The 15,719-nt window shown below is 45.7% G+C and overlaps 1 protein-coding gene and 2 long non-coding RNA genes across 3 annotated transcripts; 2 read left to right on the plus strand and 1 right to left on the minus strand.

The window, feature by feature from the left end:
- Positions 1–825: 825 nt before the first annotated feature.
- Positions 826–10,213, plus strand: LOC123607549 (guanylate cyclase soluble subunit beta-2-like). Its single transcript, XM_045497079.1, has 6 exons — positions 826–848; positions 985–1,165; positions 2,236–2,347; positions 3,597–3,700; positions 5,700–5,916; positions 7,891–10,213. Exons 1-6 carry the CDS (start codon positions 826–828, stop codon positions 8,274–8,276), a joined length of 1,023 nt encoding a protein of 340 aa, XP_045353035.1. The 3' UTR covers positions 8,277–10,213.
- A 297-nt stretch (positions 10,214–10,510) lies between these two features.
- LOC123597032 lies at positions 10,511–14,207 on the plus strand. Its single transcript, XR_006711923.1, has 2 exons — positions 10,511–11,055; positions 11,605–14,207. It is a non-coding gene; the product is annotated as an uncharacterized LOC123597032 (long non-coding RNA).
- On the minus strand, positions 11,799–15,460 carry LOC123597031. The gene is made up of 2 exons (XR_006711922.1): positions 12,611–15,460; positions 11,799–12,352 (listed from the first exon to the last, which is right to left on the minus strand). It is a non-coding gene; the product is annotated as an uncharacterized LOC123597031 (long non-coding RNA).
- Positions 15,461–15,719: the final 259 nt, after the last annotated feature.

Here is a 15,719-nt window from a genome sequence, read left to right on the forward strand (position 1 = left end):
AAGCCTCAAGAGCATAATTTAAACAACCTGGGTTCACTGAGAGAAAACACGTCGTGTCTTTTGGTTAGGAGATGAACGCGCCATCGTTCCGCGTGGAGAGAGAAGCAGACGGGAGGATGCTTCTCCATTACTACTCTGATCGGAGGGGTCTGTGCCACATCGTACCAGGTATGGGAATGTCTTAACCAGTCCCACCGCTACGAGGCCTCTGGGGGATGGTCCCCTCACAATTCTCCAGGATGGCTAATAGCCAACCCAGCTCTTCCATAATCTGAGTCTTTGCTGTCTTGACCGTTACTTCCAAAGTCTTTGAGCCTTTAAAATAAGTTCCCAAAGTGCCAAAAGAAGGAATAATTTCCATTTTTATTTTAACATTTTAAACTAGGTATTTACATAGTTATGATAATTCTGCATATACTATTTTGTATCAACCTTTCTTGTGTATTCAGCATTATGGAGAAAGCATCCTTCCACGTTTTTACATGGTCTTTAAAAGTCATTTTCAAAGGCCGAACGGTATTTCATATGGTAATTGACCAGGCCCCACTGTTGAATTTGTAGTTGGTGCTACTCTTTTGCTATTGTAACCAGTGCTGTGGTGAACATCTTCATGCGTGCTTTTCCCATGTTTCCATTATAACCCGGGGATAGATTTCTGGAGAACCTCTTTTTAAAACATGACCCTTAATGCTTTTACAACTAAACTTTGTTTACATTATTTCTAGAGTGTGTTTGTTTAGTGAGTGAAATGCCTTCCTGAAATAAACATATGAATAGATGCTGAGCTAGAAATTAGAGTGGCAGGGATATATTTGGTATCCAGACATGTACAACTTAAACCTCTACCTGTAAGTTATTTTATTTTTGAATTTTATTAATCTACCGTATGCTGCCTGTCTTGATGCAAGGGCTGGACTTAGTGAACCCTGGAATGTTCATCTGAAGTTGTATAACTTGATTATTTTATGACTTTGGCTGACATAGCTGCCTCTTGCCATCCCTCATCAGTAGGTGTCCTTCTGCTGCAGGTATCATTGAGGCTGTGGCCAAAGACTTCTTCGACATTGATGTGACCATGGATATCCTCAGCATGAATAAGGAAGAGGAGAGGACAGGAAAGAAAGAGCATGTTGTGTTTCTGGTTGTACAGAAGTCTCACAGCCAGGTGGGAAGGGCAAAGCCAAACAGGTTAAAAGGCAATCAGGATATCCAGAGGGACCAAGAGGTATTGGGTTTGCTATGTCTTCAGAAAGCACAGATCCTCCTAGTGGACCCACCGGTCTTGGAACATTCTGTGCAAAGAACAGAACCAAATGGACCTTCTCATAGTGGATTTAAGGCAGATATTCTCAATCTCCACTATTGCCATTTGGGACCAGATCATTCTTTGTTATGACGGCCTGTCCTGTGTGTGTTTAGCAGCATTGCTAGTCTACCCACTAGATGCAAATAGCACCCCCGCTCCCCGCTCCTCAGTTGTGGCAATCAAAAATGTCTCCAGGCATCACCATGTATCCCCAAGGCAGGGGTGGGGGACAAAAATCATTCCTCGTTGAGAACCTCTGGGTTAAGAAAACTTGGATAAACACCGGGAAGTATTCTGGGATGAACCTTAGCCTAGAACATTTTCACCTCTGAAAACACCAATATAAAGGCCGGAAATTTGGATTTGGTGGCTTATTTTGCAATCCTTCTAAAATAAATTGACCTTTTGAAGTCCTTAGTGCCCACTTCCGTAGCTGGGGCCAGTTAGGAGTCTGGAGTCAATGTGCCATCCTGGGATTGGCTGCCTCAGCTGCAACTTGTGGAGTGAACATTTTCTATTTAGGTACTACATATATTAGGTACACAGCTCTCTGTGTCCACACAGCTTATACAAATATCCAGATAATGTTGTGGTTCCTGGAGCCCACGGTGTTGATATCTTAGAGCGTTCAAAGCCCACCTCAGAGCCTGTTTGCTACAGAATCTACAACCATAAGAAGACAAGATGGTCAGGTGTCATTTGTCTGCCAGCCCTGTCTTGAGATTTGCAAAAAAAGTTCTTGCTGCCTTTGGCAGAGAAACAACACGAGGATTAATTAGATAAAAATCTTGGGGATAACAATGTGTTGCTAACATTGACCTTGCAAGGCCTTGCTGTTCCTCTGGTCCCAATTACAGCAGAAGGGGCTTGTGTCTCCAGTTACACGACCAGTCACATGACATGCGTGCTTCTCTCCCTGCCACCTGTAGGCCCTGGAGGCAGCTTTCCTTAGGATGAAGGAGAAATATTTGAGTGTCTCTGTTTGCCCTGTGAAGAAATCCCACTGGGAAGTTGTGAGAAGTATAGTCATGTTTGGAAAAGGTGAGTCGGCCATTCTCCTGACCTTGGCTCTCAGAGCAGAATCATTGCTTGGTGCACACAACTGGGCAAAGCCGTCTATGATGATGACGTCACTGATTTCTGCAGAGCTTGGATTTCGCGGGCATGGTCTTACGCATTCAAACATCAGACTCTAACTTGCCTTCCTTTGCCCCTTTTATTTGCGCTGGGTGGCACAGACACGCAGTCTCCCCAGTAGTCAGGGAAAGCCACCGGAGAGAGGAGGGGAATCTGTCCCAATTGGTCACTGTGTTGAAAGGAAGGAGGGATGCCTACTGACATATTCTCAAGAACAGTGAATTTTCTACAGCTTCTCAGGCCTTCTGGACTGGGATGCGTTTCAGGCCAGGAAGCCTGTGGTTAATAACCACAGTATCCAGTAGTGCAAAGGACACTGGATTAGGAGCCAAGAAAGCAGATCTCTGGCTCTGTCCCTCAGGAGCTGAATGACCTTGAACAAGGTCCCCCATCTTCCGTGTGAAAAATGAAGGCATCAGGCTTTCAAGGCGCCCTTGTTGACACTGAGCCCGTCTCATGATCAGCACCTAATGGCTGAGCCAGAATGAGAGCCCCGCCCCGTGGGGAGCTGGGTAGCTAGAGCCCTCCCCATCATGCCCTGTGGGTCACGGTGACATGCATCTGGGAGGAGGTCTGCAGGGCTCAAAAGGCTGCATTTTGAGTCCCTCAAGCCATGGCAAGCGAGTCAAACACGCAATTGACATCCTTTGTCTGGGAGATTTTCATATCAAAAAGGCTCCATTTCGAATCTCTACCCCCTGCCAAATAGGGCTGTTGGTTAAATTTTCATGTGCCACCCAAAACTGTCAGTCTAAAAAGCTCCATGGCAAATGTCCCTGACGCTGGGCCGGGCACACACGCTCTGCTCCGCTAGCTCATTGTCTGGCTGTCACCGTTTCAATGCCGGCTCTGTTTTCCTGGCGAGACGTACTCAATTGGCCCAGAGACTCTTCAGCGGCGGGCAGAAACTTGGCAGGGGCTGGGGGGGGGGGGGGGGGGGGGGGGGGTGCTTCTTAACCCAGTAGCAAGTTTTCTGTTTGTTTTAATTTGGAAGAATCGCTGTGGCCATCTGGAGACGCCAAGGGGGCCTCTGGTAGAGAGTGGGGACTGCTCTGTGGCCATGAAACATTTAAGACGCTACCCCAAGCTCTGCTCTGTGTCAGCTTGGTGGCGTGAACGGCCTCTGAACAGGACTCTCTTTTTCTACATCCAGGGCATCTCGTGAACACCTTTGTGCCCGTTTATCCCGAGCGTCTCTGGATTGAACAGAAGACATTCTGCAATGCTTTTCCTTTCCACATTGTATTTGATGAATCAGTAAGAGGCCCTTTCCCGCTATAGCTTGGACTGGGGCTAAGCTGGGAAGGGAGTATTCATATAGTCTTTCATGTCAAGTCCCTGAGGGGTCCCCAGGGGTTGGGAGACTAGGGTTTAGCCTGGCATGACCTTTGGCTTCCTTTTCATTGTGGCCTCTTCCAGAAACTAGAATGTTGGAACTTCTCTGTGGGTATGGTGGGGGGGGGGGGGGACAGCAGCAAGGGGTCTGCACTGATGAGTGCACGGGAAGGTTTGCCATTAGAGAAAAAGGAAGTGACACCAAAGTTCACGACGCCAAGAGACAAAAGAATGCAGTCGGTAATGGCAGGGTGAGATTCTAGATGTGATCCCTCGCCGTCCTCGTGGCCACTGCGGTTGTCTCAGTCCCAGTAGGGTTCTCCCTCTGCATCTTGAAGGCAGGGGAGAAGGCTGTGCCAACTCATGCCACTGTTCCGTGGGAGTTGTGACGATGACCATTAATGACAAACGTTTGGTTGTTATCAGTTTCCTTGGATGAAATATGTGTCAACTGAAGTGACTATGAGCTCCGTTCAAAGGCAGTTAGGTAAAATAAATTTGGTCAAAAAATCAATTAAAATGGCTTCAGGTAATTGCGATTTTCTCTGCTAGTTGTTTGAATGCAGAGATATATTTGGATCATCACCTACCAGTTGACTGCTGGATACAGAATCTATGAAATTTACTCATTTGAGGGTCATCTTTGCTTGCAAAGAATTGATCTGAGGAAATCAAACACTCCTATAAGAAACAATTAGGGAGGGGCACCAGGGTGGCTCAGTCCGTTAAAAGTCCGACTCTTGATTTTGGCTCAGGTCGTGACCTCAACAACTAGGGAATTGTAAAGTAATGTACTTTGGCTTTTCCCCAATGCCGTGAGGACACTATTATTGCTATCATCAATGTTTTAAATTCCGATGTACTTTCTTTTTATTTATTTATTTTTTTTTTTGAGAGAGAGAGAGGGAGAGAGAGATTCCAACCAGGCTCTGCACAGTCAACATGGAGACAGGCTTGGGGCTTAGTCTCATGAACCTTGAGATCATGACCTGAGCCGAAATCAAGAGTCAGATGTTTAACTGACCGAGCCATCCAGGTGTCCCTGATGTACTTTTTTTTTTTTTTTAATTAAAAATTTTTTTTAAAATTTATTTTTGAGACACACACACACACACACACAGAGCAAGCAAGGGAGGGGCAGAGAGAGAGAGAGAGAGGGAGACGCAGAATCCGAAACAGGCTCCAGGCTCTGCGATGTCAGCGCAGAGCTTGATGCGGGGCTCAAACTCACAAACGTTGAGATCATGACCTGAGCTGAAGTCAGATGCTTAACCGACTGAGCCACCTAGGCTCACCGCCCCTGCACCCCCACCCCATCGCCCCATACTTTTAAAACTCCATTTCCTTTTTAAGTTTTGGGCATAGAATAACAGTAAGTTTAATGATAGTTATTCCATAATGTTAAGTTGATTTCTGTAGCCTAACAGAGTGCCCGTGGTTAGTGAAGTTATGTATTCCTGGACAGCCTGTGCAGGCATTGCATATTTTATGTACTCTTTGCTTCTTTCTTCCGTGTGTTCCCTGGAAACAGCAGTGAAAGATGTCTCCCCACCTCCATGATGGACGCCTTCACCTGGGCCTGGGTGTCAGATCTAAGTCACAGAATTGGCTAGTTTCTTTGTTAGTGAATTCTAAGAAGTCCCCCAAAGCTGGGGAAGAACTGTTACTCCAACTGAAACATTTAACCTCTGTTTCTTGTCAGTCAAAGGTTTGCTGTTGAACACCCCATGCTATCCTTTTCTCTTTCAGAGATGAGCTGCAGATTTGATTTTTAAAATAATATTTATTACTTCCACGGTGTCTGACCATTACTGACCCCTTTTAGTGAGTCGCAAAGCATGCGGAGTGATATTTGCAAGGGAGAGTTTACGGTGAGGGTTGCTTTCTGTTCCCCGGTCTTACACCTGTCCTCTGTGGGTAGCTGAGGGTCAAGCAAGCTGGAGTGAATATTCAGAAGTATGTCCCAGGACTCCAAAACCAGAAGATTCGATTGGATGAGTATTTCTCCATCATTCATCCCCAAGTTACCTTCGACATTTTCAGCATCTGCAAATTTATCAACAGTCAATTTGTCCTGAAGGTCCGAAGAGAAAGGATGCCTGAGGCATGGAAAAGTCAGCCCACACTCAAACTCCGAGGTAAGTAACTCAGCCCTTTCCCATTGCTCTCTGCAGTGTGGGAGATTTCTCGGAAAGGGACCAGGCAGAGCTTTCTGATTTCTTCAGAAAAGCTGGCTAAAAAGCTGGAGGCTGCCCCGGGAGAACTAGTGAGAAGCTTTAACTGTTTATTTTTATCATTGAGAGAGCGAAAGCACATGCAAGCAGGGGATGGGCAGAGAGGGAGACACAGGATCTGAAGCGGGCTCTGTGCTGACACAAGAGAGAAAGCCAGATGCAGGGCTTGAACTCACGGACCAGAAGATCATGACCTGAGTCAGACGCTTAACTGCCTGAGCCACCAGGCATCCCTAGCGAGAAGCTTCAAAGTGTTGAGTGCAGCAAGCCGTGGCACCGGGGTGGTAACTGGGGAACAGATTCAGGAGATAATTAAGGCAGGAGTTGGAGACTGGATGTCGGTGTTGAAAAAGAGAGAGGATATTTAGGATAAGGATTAGCTTTGTTGCTCGGGTAACTGGGTGGTGAAGGTGTGATTAACAGAAAAGACCCCATGTGAACTTCCTGGGGCAGGGACTTTGCCCATTTGGGTCACTGCTATATCCTCCAAGTCTAGAATAGTGTGCCTGGCTCACAGTAGAGACCAAGTGCATGTGTGATGAAGCAATTAAACAGAACATTTGCAAAGGAGCTTGAAGACGAGTTCAGTTGCAGACATCCATGCATAAATATTAATAGGAAATTTAAAAAATCACTGTTGATGGGAGTATAAATTGTCACAATCATTTTAGAGGGCATTTTAGCAATATGCATCGAAAACATTAAAAGTGAGCATATTCTTCGCCTCAGTAATTCCATTTCTAAGATTATATCCTTAACAGAATTGTCACGATTATCCACAACGACTTACCTTAAGCTTGGTCATTGCGATGTTGTTTATAGGGTGATATCAGGGGTGTAACATAATCAGTGCTAGCTAATTGCTTAAATAAAATGCAGTATAATCAATGTGGCCAGTGAAAAGTATGATGTGTATCTCCATTTATGCCATGGAAGGATATATCTATTATAAAATTGAAGTGAAAAATTCAGATTACAGAAAAAGATGGCAGAGGACCCCATTTTTTAGTAGTTATCTGAGTGGCGTGATTATGGGTGACTTAAAAAAATTTTTTTATTACAAAAATATTAATGTTTATTTTTGAGAGAGAAAGAGTATGAGTTGGGGAGGGGCAGAGAGAGAGGGAGACACAGAATCCGAAACAGGCTCCAGGCTCCGAGCTGTCAGCACAGACCCCGACGCGGGGCTCAGACCCACAAACCGCAAGATCATGACCTGAGCAGAAGTCAGGCACTTAACCGACTGAGCCACCCAGGCGCCCCTACGGGTGACTTTTAATATTGTCTTCAGCCGTTTTCATTTTCTGCAATGCATGTGTACCACTTTTATAATAAAATAATAAACAGATCTGTTTTTAAGGAAATATGCATTGAGTCCAGGCAGCCAGGTTTCTCTGGGAATTCAGATTCATTGTCAGCATGGTGTCGGAGGCCGTTGTGGAATACTAAGAGAGAACGCCAAGACAGAACCCCGGGGAACACCAGCATTGAAGGAATGAGCGAAAAAACCTAAAGGAAAAATTGCAAGAAGTGTCGGGGGAGTCCGTGAAAGTGAGGTTTCAGGGAGGGGGTTCTGCCCAACGCCATCCAACAGCAGAACGCCCCAGTAAGGGAGAGACAGATAGACTCGTATTGGAGTAGGTAGATCGGAAGCCGGGGTTGGGGCCACTTCCAAGTAAAGAGAGGCGCTGCGAGCCAGGGAAGACGGGTAAGTGGAGACAGGATGTAGAGACAGACGGCTGTCAAGAAATTTGGCTAGAAGGGAAGGGGTGAGACCGTGCGGTGGATACGAGGGCATATTGTGTGGGTGATGATCTGGCGAGCTGTAGCACCGGCGGGTGACCTGCTGCATTGTCACCTTTCTCTCGTGACGGCAAGGCCAGATGATCTGGATGGAGTCTGCGCGGTGCATGATATACCTGTGCTCCCCGAAGCTCCGCAGCCTGCGAGAGCTGGAGGCGCACCGGATGCACCTGTCCGACATCGCCCCCCACGACACCACCAGGGACCTCATCCTCCTGAACCAGCAGCGGCTGGCAGAGATTGAGCTGTCCAACCAGCTGGAGAGGAAGAAGGAGGAGCTGCGGGTCCTCTCCCAGCACTTGGCCATAGAAAAGAAGAAAACCGAGACCTTGCTTTATGCCATGCTGCCGGAACATGTGGCCAACCAGCTGAAGGAGGGCAAAAAGGTCGCTGCGGGTAAAGCATTCCCTCCCCTTCATGGGCGCCTCTGGGCAAGAGTAGCGGTGTGCCTCAGGGGTTAGGGGCACAGGCTCCGAAAACCAGACAGCTCTAGGTTCGGATTCTGGGTCCATAGCTTGTTAGCAGCATGACCTTGGGCAGGTTGCTTGAGATGCACGTCCTCAGTTTTCTTCTCCCAACATCAAGAATAATAAAAGTAATACCAGAGTGAAACATGGATTAAGTAAGAGTGCCTGTCAACTTCACCCACCTATGGCACATTCTCTAAGACCCGAAAGCTATGGCTTGACACGGGCCTTTTCGTCAGTGGCCACGAATAGAGTTCTTTAGTTGGAAATAATACACCCACACGTGACCTAAATCATGGGCCTCTAAAGACCATTCTGGGAGAGCAAGCCATTTCTGGAGGAAACGATGCCACGTTTACTCTGACCTCACTTCCCATTTGTCACGGGTGCGTGTTCACCCCCAGGCATGTGTGGTAAACTAACTCAATGCCAGGGTGCTGCCAGGTCTCGAGGACCCAAAGGAGGTCACAATCTTGCGGGTTTGACAGACATATACAGAATAATTTCACAGGGTTGGCGGTAGCCAAAGGAAAGGGAACTAATGTGCGTTAAAGAGCAATTATTGTGCCAGGATCTGTGTTAGACGTTTTTAGACGTGCCATTCCATTGAATTCTCTGAACACTTCTGTGAGCGAGGTGCTATTATCCAAAACAGCTGAGTAAATCTACTTCACCCCAGTTTATGAGTAAAAGAGCTGAAGACTAATCAGAAGTCCGTCTAACTCCAACATTCATACGTTTTCCATGACAAAGGTGTGGAAACACAGACGCCAGGGAAATTCATGATAAAAAGGCGTCGGAAAGGAAGAGACAGGAGGCAGGGGCTGTGAGGGTTTGTATATATCAAGTGTATGGCACTTGAGTTAGACCTTGAGACTTTATTTCAGAGGAAAAGCAGGGAAAGGCATTTTGGGAGAACGGGATTGCAGGAGCAAAGGTGAGGCAGTCTCAAGATAAATACCGCAGCCTGTAGGATACTCCACTTGACATGACCAGTAGGTAGCTAGGAATTGTGGGGAGAGCTTGAAGAAAGTTCCTTGGGTAACCTATCGATCTAGGAATTATTGCAGTGTGGGTGGTGGTTAAACACCGACTCTATGAATTATAAATAAGGTCATCCAGGGGGCAGGAGGTGAGAAGGGACGAGGGTTAGGTTTTGAAGCTTAAGGAACACCTATTATTTAAGGAGGAAGAAAAGCCAGTGGAATGTGTGAAACAAGGAGATCAGAAAGGTAGGGAGAATATGAGGAGAGAATGGCAGGCCAGAAGCCAGAGGGCAGAGGAAACTACGTGAAGGAGAGATTATTACCAGAGGTATAAATAATACAGAGAACGCCCAGCTGTGCTCAAGCAGTCACCCCTTTGGTCATCCAACAAGTATTTATTGAGGATCTACTATGTGCCAGGCCCTGCTCTAGGTGCTGGGGATACAGCAGAGTACGAAACAGTCTCTCATCTCGTGGAGCTTACAGTCCAGTGGGGAAGATAGGCAACAAACAAAGAAAGAATCCCATATAAAATATGCCATGTAAGGCTTGTGGGGTTGGGGGTGGAAATCAGCCAAAAGGATAGAGTCGAGGGACCGTTATTTTAGATAGAGTGATAAAGGAAGTTCTCACTGAGGTGGTTATGTGTGAGATGTGAGACAGAGCCCTTTGGATATTGGAGAAAAGAGAAGTCGGAGAAAAGAGGCAGAGGAGACAGCAGGTGCCAGGGGCCTAAGCAGGAGGCACTTATGAAACCCCAAGGAGGCCAGGGTGGCTGGAGTGGAGTAAGCCAGAGAGCATGGAGACGTGAGATCAGAGAGATGGTGGGGACACAGGGGACCCCTTACTGGCCATGGTAAGGATTTTCTTTCTTTTCTTTTTTTTTTTTTTTGAGGGGGGGGACAGTGGGGAGAGCAGGAAAGAGCACACGAGCAGGGGAGAGGCAAAGAGAGAGAGAGAGAGAGAGAGAGAGAGAGAGAGAGGGCAAGAGAGTATCTTAAGTAGCAAGGAGCCTGACACAGGGCTTGATGTGGGGCTTGATCCCACAACCCTGGAATCATGACCCGAGCCAAAACCAAGAGTCGGGCACTCAACTGGCTGAGCCACCCAGGCACCCCAAGGATTTTCCAGTTTAGTCTCAGTGTGTTGCAATCACGGATTTGAGGCACAGGATTGGAGGGTCTGACTTCAACAGGTCATCTGGCTGCCATATGGAAATTAGCAGCCCAAGGAGTTACCAGTCTCTGTCAGCCCCGGCTTGGATCTCCTGTAGTTCGGGCTCCGCACCAGGCCACCTGCCAGAAGCTTCTCTGTAAGCCAGGGCCCACCCGACCTATTCCTGTCCTGCCGTGGCTCTCAGCACACCTTACCGGGTGCTCGTTTACTCTTACGTCTTCTTCACTGGACTGGAAGCACCTTAGAGGCAGAGGTGCTGTCTGTTCCACGTTGCACGCGTCTCCCCGAACAACGACCAGCTCATAGCTGGCACTCAGGGAGTGTCTGTTGGCCGAATGGACCCGGCTCCTTTTCCCCAAGGCTCAGCCAGATTTGGTTCCCAGAGAGCACTCGAGTCTAGAATCCAGAGAATCATCATCCCATATCCTTGGCTCTCACTGATGCTCAGTTTATGTTTTGCAGGAGAATTTAAAACCTGCACCATTCTCTTCAGTGACGTGGTGACATTTACTAACATCTGTGCTGCCTGCCAACCTATCCAGATAGTGACCATGCTGAATTCCATGTATTCCAAGTTTGACAGATTAACCAGCGTCCACGAGGTCTACAAAGTAAGTGTTCACCTACTGCGTGTGTGTCCCGCTCAGGCAGGGCAGGAGCTCGGTTATCGGTCTTCCTTTGCCTCTCTCTTTGCTGCTCTGTGGTCTGGTGTGGATGGGAGTGGGGTGAGGAGATACAGCTAACAGGGAATTGGAGATATTTTAGCAATTTTAGTTTTTCAGAAATCCTTTTATAATAGCCAGTGCCAAAAGGCCTTTGAGGGGCACCCTGTTTTCCCAGAGAGTAACTCTACCCCTTCCATTCAGCAGAGAGTCTAATCTGAATAACGTACGTCTGATATATAGCATCATACACTAACTCTGGAGCCATGTCTTCTATGGAGCTTCCACCAGAAGCAGAAAGCCCTTTGGGCTAGCTCATTGGTGGTTTCCTGAGTCAGTTTTCCTCTCATCCCTCCCTTATGCTCCGTATACTCCTGGCCAATAACCACCAGCTTCGATATGGTCCTTCTGTCAATATGTGGAAAATGACAAAAATATTTAGTGATATATTGAATGCATGAAAGAAACCATCTGAATACCCTCTCTTCCCTCTTACAGGTGGAAACTATAGGAGATGCCTACATGGTGGTAGGGGGCGTACCAGTGCCCATTGGGAGTCATGCTCAAAGAGTGGCTAACTTTGCTCTGGGGATGAGAATTTCTGCAAAAGAAGTGATGAATCCTGTTACTGGAGAGCCCATCCAGGTAGAGAGAAACTGAGTACTTTGTTTGATATCGACCATCCCACACACTACAAAGTAGAATTCTGTTTATTAGTCTGCTCATGTGGCTGCTGGGCATGTTACAGTAGGTACGATGGGTAACGTCTCCCAACTCTTGTCTTCTCTTGAATATGTTTTAAGTAATAGAAATATTAGCAAAGATATCATCGTCCCAACTTTTCTTAAATTTCAGGGGAGGCTTTGGAGCGTGGGATTTTCATGTGATTTACCACGAGCGTCTTTCTCGATAGCTTGGGACGGTGCTGAGCAAGCCTCTCCACTTGCTTTGCAGGGCTCGATCCGTCTTGGTATCTGGCTCATTCGTAACGCCTGCTTTTTTATTTGAGCATCCAACCTAACAAGTGGCTCACCCCCGCCCACCCCTGGGGAAACTGTGTACTCAGCTTGTCCTCTCCCAGGTCAAGTCAGGCTGAGGCGGGAAACTGCTTCCAGCCAGCAGCTCGGACACCACGATGCCATGAGAGATTTAGAACAGCTTTCCTCCCACCACGTGGCCCTGAGTGAGACGTCTGCCCACCTTTCTCACAGGAACATGCTCTTCCAGGCATGGACATTTGTTCACACTATAAAAGATGGACAATTTTGGAGATGAAAAGCAGGTGTCGTCTTCTGTCTGCTCAGCAGATCCTTGGCGCCCTGAGATGCCTTAGAGCAGGGCTTCTGCATTTTAAAATGTAATCCCTTCCCTGATCCTGACAGTCAGGTCTTCAAAATAAACTACACAGCCAACCGAAACTCAATAAAGACAAGTATAAGACAGAATCGGATTTTTCTAAATTATGACCCTTATGTAGGAGATTCTGAAGATGTGTTCAGCTCACCCTCACCACAAGTCAGACACTGAGAAATGCTGCAGGTTCTGGTTCTGGTGTGCACTGCGTGCTTCTGAGTAAAAGCCGGCTTTACGTAGTTGCAGGAACTACACATCCACAATATTTGGTCCATTGGAAACACGCAGATACATCCGTTGAATAAAAGCCCCAGGATCATAAATAAAAAATCAAGATGGGAGGGAATGAGATAAGAAGGTCAGATAAGAGATATGTGTTTCAGTTAAAGGGCTCTAATATAAGCCATTAAAGAAAAAAAGAATTGAATATATACCGTGTGTAAAGTGTGTGTGTGTGTGTGTGTGTGCGCGCGTGTGAGTGTGTGTAAAACGCATAGCTATAGAGATGACAGTAATGTCATACCAGTAAGAATGAAATTAAACAATGAATTCCTGGAAACTATCCTGGTGGATTTTACCCAGAAGAAAGCAGGAAAAGATGTTATCAAGTTTAAGATAAGAATAGGGACATAGGAGCATCATTAAATATCCTCCAGAAACAACCTACCGTGTGGGTTTATTTAAGGAAGTAGGGAAAAGGACTTGAAACATTTCACTCTCTTAGAAGAACTGTGCTGCCATTTCAACAATTTTTAAATTAGTACTCTTTGAGATCTTCTACTATTTTATTCACATTTCCTTCAATGCACATGTACTGAGGTCCTACTCTGCATGAGACAGTATTCTCGGTGTTTGACAGGCTCATTTTCCTAGAGGAATGCATCTTCTTATTTCAGGGAGAAGAAAATCTAGCCTGAAAAGATAACTAAGTCTGGTTAGGATGTAGAAAGCTGCAATAGGCTGCTCTTCCCATACTAGTCATTCAAAAAACTTAGTGAGCAAAGAAATAGAAATCAACTGATTCCAGAAGGCAACCAGCCCTTTCAAAGAGGACACCCATAGTTATGTTCATGTCTAGTAGAGCTGCAGGTGAGGGTGAGAAGAAACCAGTCTGAATTTTAGTGAACTTTAATGGCCACACGGAGGCCAGAATGATAGGTTAGAATCCCAAAGATCCTGTCTTTCGTCAGTTCTAGCCACAGAATCTGTACCCATCTACCAACTCTCCCACAGGCCTTCACCAAGTACATGTGGTTATTCAGTCAAAGGATGGGGTTAGGAGGAGAACTGAGAGAAACCCCCAGTCCCTGAGGCATGTAAGGCACATTCTCCAAATGCAAGTCAATGGCCCATGAAAAGGTAGGGTTAGAGTCAGAGAACAGACAGAAATCCCTGTGAGGTATTCTCGGCCTTTACCAAGTGCACTACAATGACACTTTGAAGTCTAAGGGCAGAGAAGAATGGTGAAGAGAAATCTCCCAATGTGCAGAGAGCCAGCATGGGACTAAAGAGCAAAGAGACCCCCAAACACCTCACCTCACAATTAGGCTGTAAATCAGAAAGAGATCTTCCACAATTTAGAAAGCCGGACACTTACTGTAAAGTATAAGAGGGTTCTCAGATCCTTGCTGGTGCTCACATCCCGAGCCCTGATGGCGATAAAATCCTGATCTAGCCTTCTTAATATATGAAATCATATATTGCAGGGAATCTAGCAGTATCTTGGCAAAAGAAGCCCAGACTCAATTCAAATACAGATAAAATTCACTCGGTCTCCACTCTAGCGGCCTGACAAAAAAGAGATTTGAACTTTACTGGACACTGAATATTATCTACTTCAGTCTCTACTGTACTTTCACATACAATATAGAACATACAACTAAATAATTAAAAATATGAGATGCTAGAAAATCAAGAAAAATGTGGTTTAGTGTATAGCCAAGAGAGGAAATAGTCAACAGAAGCAGGTCTGAAAATGGCCTGGATGTTGGAATTATGGGACAGAATCTTTTCAATAACTACAATAAATATTTCAGGAGATCTACTGGAAAAGGGGAACTGGTTTGAGCAGATGGGAAATACATGCTATCTATCTATAACTATCTATTAATCTATCTACCCAATGGAAATGAAAACCATGATATCAGAAATCGGGAATAGAGAATTCATTTTATGGCTTTAACAGATTCTAGACACAGTAAAGGAAAGGATCAAGGATTGTGAAAATGAACAATACACTGAAACACAGAGAAGGAAGCAGGGTGAAAAAAATGAAACAGCACATCCTAGATCTGTAGGACAATATCAAATGGACTACCACAAGTGGAACTAGGGTCCTAGAAGGATACAGTGAGACTGGGTCAGAAGAAATATGTGAAGAAATAATGACTGGGAATTTTCCAACATTGATGAAGGATATCAACTTACATATCCAAGAGCTTAGCAAACCCAAACAGGATAAATCCAAAGATAAGCACTTCCATTCTTAAATACCAAAAGCCCCACTCAGTGCAATTCAGCAAGAAAAAGAAATATAAGACATAAAGATTGGAAGGGAAGATGTAAAACGATCTTTTTACAAAGACCATGGTGTACTTCTAAAACCTCAGCTAGATCAAAATACCAAGGTCACGGGATATAAGGACAGTGCACAAAAATTAGTTGAATATGTATATACTAAGGACAAAAATTTGGAAAATGAAATAAAAACAAACTACCGAAATTTAGTTTTAAATGTTGGAAAATAAGAAAACTGGACGACTTGCACTACCTAATTGCAAGATTTACTGTAAAGCTACACTAACAAAGACAGGGTGAAATTAGAAGTATAAACATGGATCATTGGAGCAGTACAGAGAGCCCAGAAAGAAACTACATACTTAAAGTCAATTAATTTTTAACCAAGGCACAAAATCAGGTCAGCAGGGAAAGGAATTTCTTTTTAAGAAATGGTTCATTTCTGGGGCAGCTGGGTAGCTCAGTCGGTTAAGTATCCAACTTCAGCTCAGGTCATGATCTCGCAGTTTAGGAGTTTGAGCCCTGTCTCAGGCTCTGCGCTGACAGCTCAGAGCCTGGAACTTGCTTCAGATTCTGTGTCTCCCTCTCTCTCTCTCTGCCCCTCCCCCACTTGCAATCTCTCTCTCTCTCTCTCTCTCTCTCTCTCTCTCTCTCAAAAATAAAAGTATTTTTTGGGGCGCCTGGGTGGCGCAGTCGGTTAAGCGTCCGACTTCAGCCAGGTCACGATCTCGCGGTCCGTGAGT

This window comes from Leopardus geoffroyi, chromosome A1, assembly GCF_018350155.1.
Source record: "Leopardus geoffroyi isolate Oge1 chromosome A1, O.geoffroyi_Oge1_pat1.0, whole genome shotgun sequence".
Taxonomy (NCBI): domain Eukaryota; kingdom Metazoa; phylum Chordata; class Mammalia; order Carnivora; family Felidae; genus Leopardus; species Leopardus geoffroyi.

Excerpts from the sequence above, each read along its gene's own strand:
- LOC123607549 (XM_045497079.1), top strand. The coding sequence starts at position 826 with ATGTACAACTTAAACCTCTACCT. Across the intron at positions 1,166-2,235 it reads TACAGAAGTCTCACAGCCAG|GCCCTGGAGGCAGCTTTCCT; the intron begins GTGGGAAGGGCA and ends TGCCACCTGTAG. Across the intron at positions 5,917-7,890 it reads GCCCACACTCAAACTCCGAG|GCCAGATGATCTGGATGGAG; the intron begins GTAAGTAACTCA and ends CGTGACGGCAAG.